Source organism: Haplochromis burtoni, unplaced genomic scaffold (assembly GCF_018398535.1).
Source record: "Haplochromis burtoni strain Fernald_Lab_line unplaced genomic scaffold, NCSU_Asbu1 Contig_1979, whole genome shotgun sequence".
Taxonomy (NCBI): Eukaryota; Metazoa; Chordata; class Actinopteri; order Cichliformes; family Cichlidae; genus Haplochromis; species Haplochromis burtoni.
In genome coordinates, this window is record NW_024584340.1 from 1,129 (window position 1) to 4,452 (window position 3,324).

The following is a 3,324-nucleotide window of genomic DNA, read 5'->3' on the forward strand; positions in this document are numbered from 1 at the left end:
TTCATTCACAGACAGAACTGATAATGCACAGTTGTGCATATATGTCCATTTTGTGGATGGCAAATTGCTCGGCTTACTACTGTGGGACACACAGCTGGCGAATTAATGTTCAAGAAGATTTCAGCTTTTTTTTTTGAGGAAAATGGTCTGGAAATGAAGCGTGTCTGTATACTTGTGACGGGGTGCTCCATCCATGGCCTACCCTACCCTAACCCATGAAAAATGAGTGGTCAGCAAAATATTTATTTTAATTTGAAAGGGAATTATCAAAATGTTTTTTGTTATTATTTGAAATGTGCAAAAAAAAAAAAGGTTTGAATAAAAAATTACTTGTTTTTCAATACAGTTGTGTGGGTTTGAAATTGATCATGATCTGCTGCTTACTGGCTGCAAAAAAATATCTGGCCCAGATAAATTCCTCGGTTTGAAAATCTGTCCCAACTAACCTTTTAGTTGAATAGCCATGCCATAAGGGGTAAATAGTCATCAAAGGCACTATTTATTGCCAACTACAGGCTAACATATAATGCAAATGCAGATGTAGATCAATCAGCAGTACTACTGGATTCTGTGACTTTATCAAAACCGTGTGTGCAGACAGGATGTGGACCCAAATGCAGGACTCGGGAGACTGATATAAACTTAAGGATCTTTAATGATAATTTCATACAAGATAGAAAACCACCACAGATCAGCCACAGACAATCTCAAAACAATAACTCATTCACACACAGGGGAGAAAACAGTTATCGACACGAAAAAGGACAAGCAGAGACTGAGACAATAATACACAGCAGATAATGAGGGGAGAGGAAACAGGTCAGGACAGCTGAAACTAATCACAGAGGATGAGCACAGGGGAAGTAGAACTAAACACAAAACACGAGTCACAACAGAACATCAGAATAAATCAGGAAATAACAAACACTGAGACCAAGACTCAAAGATATGAAGTTGACAGAGACAGAAGACAAACATGAGACTGAAGAACAGAATGGAGCACAAAAGGAGATCAACAAACCTAAAACCACGAGGACGTCATAAACCCACAAAACACAGAAAGAATCTGAAGATCTTTGAACAGAAGCTCAGAATTAAAGACATCAAATAACTCAAAGATCATTTGTATCATTTATAAAGAAAATAAAAAGGAAATAACAGGAAGTTAAATATCAACAACCCAGAAAACACAACCATAATCCAAAGTTCAGCAAAAACACAAACGTAGAGAAAATCTAAAAACAGTCAAAGACTCGGGGACCATGACAGACCTTTCTACCCAATGATGTGTCTTCATGTCCACATCACTTCCTCTTTTGTTAATGTATATTTTCCTTTTAAATTAGCAGTATTTACATTTCTCAGTATTTCAATAATCACTCTGCTTTTACAGTATTTTTTTATCATTGTAGTGTTTTTGTCTGCATTTCATTCATCTGCAACAAACTATTCTGTGTCTTTAAATGTCCACTAGGTTGCATTGATCCACAGTAAACATGGAACATAACATTATACATTAAACTCCATCATTTCCTTGATGGCAGATTTTGAATTCACAGACATGCAAATCTTTAAAAAGCACAAATATATGTACAATATATATATATATATATTTAATATAATATATATATAATGTATGTATGTCTCAAATAATGATGTGTGTGTGTGTGTGTGTGTGTGTGTGTGTGTGTGTGTGTGTGTGTGTGTGTGTGTGTGTGTGTTTGTGAATTTTTAAATTAATTAATTTTAAATTAAAAAATGTCGAGTATCAGTATTGTTGTGTTTACTCAGTAAAAACACTATATACATACACAATATATTTCTTTTACCAGGTTATGGAATTGAAGTACATTCTTTATTTTATGTGGACATATTATTATAAATCAGTAAAGATGTTTTATTGATCATGAGGGTTTCAGAGTGACTTGCAACCATAGTGACTGAGCCTGACATTTGTCAAGAGTTCAACAGTCTTTACATTTGTGGCTATTTATCCATCTGCTTGTGTAATAACTTTGTTATATATAAGCGTCACTAACTAAGTTTAAGTTTAAATCTTACTGTTTAGAACAAATAAAATTATACGTCTCATTATTCCTGCGACTGAACCACTCATGCTGTCCTCCTCTGTCCACGCCTACAGACATGTCACACCCTTCAGTCTTCCCCTCTGTGGCCCACTTGTCATAGCAGACTACGTAGTCACTGACCCACAACCATAATCCCAGAGTGCATCTGTAGCTCAGTCCGATCCAAACGTAGGGACTGTCAGCATTCTTGGCTGTTTCCTGGACCCATCCCTGCACCTCAGGGTTGGTGATAGAAACCAGCCCCTTGTAGTTGTTTTCACAGTAATTCAAGGCTTTTTCCCAGGTCTTGTTTTCTTTGATCAGGATCAATTTGTCTGCTATAAAAACAAAATGTACAACAGACAGTAATGACTACACAAACACATCATAATGAATCTTTTCAGTAATGACAGCGGTATTTCATTTTGGAAAACAGAGAAAACGTTTGTACAAACTCACCATCATAACAGAAGAAGGGTTTTTCTTTGTCACATTCATCAGAGCTCCATTTTCCTGATCTGTTTAACAGAGTCATAGCACATGTCTTGCTGTTTTGTTCATCATTGAATAACTGCATATCCCAGTATCTGAAAGAGAAATCACTCCCATCTGACCACCTCCAGCTGTCTCTGAACAGACCGACCCATGCGCCAAAGGTATAGTCGTTAAACAGAGCCTTCATTTCTTCTCCATCTACCTGATCGAGTCCACTGGCCAAGTCAGTGTGATTTGATCTGCAGTAGCTCTGAGCCTCTGTCCAGTTCATAAGTGTTCTAATCAAATGGAATGTTTTATTGTCTTTCTTCATTCCTGTGAAACAAACAGAAAAACACACTCAATTATTTGCCTCCTGAAACTCTACGTCGTTTTTCTGAAATCACAATTATTTGATTTCTTTATGTTTTCAAATCACAATATTATAATATCATTTAAAATTATCTCCTCACCATCATAGCAGATGAACCATCTAGGATGGGAACATGAAACATCTGCCAGCTTTTTATCTCCATTATCGTATCTTTTCCTCACACAGTTTCCAGGCTGCTCAGAACCAGTTCTTCCACTCTGATTCCAGCTGCTGTCATTATGAATGTATTCCACTCCTGGCAGAGACCAACGCCACGTCCTGTTTCCACCTGTGTTGGTGTTCAGTCCAATCCAGGCTTCTCCTTGATTCTGTGCAGAGTTACGGAGTCTGCTCATGTCTGTCATGTCAAACACTTTGGCCAGGTCTGTATATTTCTCTCTGCAGTAT

The 3,324-nt window shown here is 37.1% G+C and overlaps 1 protein-coding gene across 1 annotated transcript; it reads right to left on the minus strand.

Moving 5' to 3' along the window:
* Nucleotides 1–1,766: 1,766 nt before the first annotated feature.
* LOC102314676 (C-type mannose receptor 2) lies at nucleotides 1,767–3,318 on the minus strand. The gene is made up of 3 exons (XM_005952938.3): nucleotides 3,017–3,318; nucleotides 2,529–2,879; nucleotides 1,767–2,407 (listed from the first exon to the last, which is right to left on the minus strand). The coding sequence occupies exons 1-3, from the start codon at nucleotides 3,279–3,281 to the stop codon at nucleotides 2,058–2,060; spliced, it is 966 nt and encodes a 321-aa protein (XP_005953000.3). The 5' UTR covers nucleotides 3,282–3,318; the 3' UTR covers nucleotides 1,767–2,057.
* Between the last annotated feature and the right edge of the window lie 6 nt (nucleotides 3,319–3,324).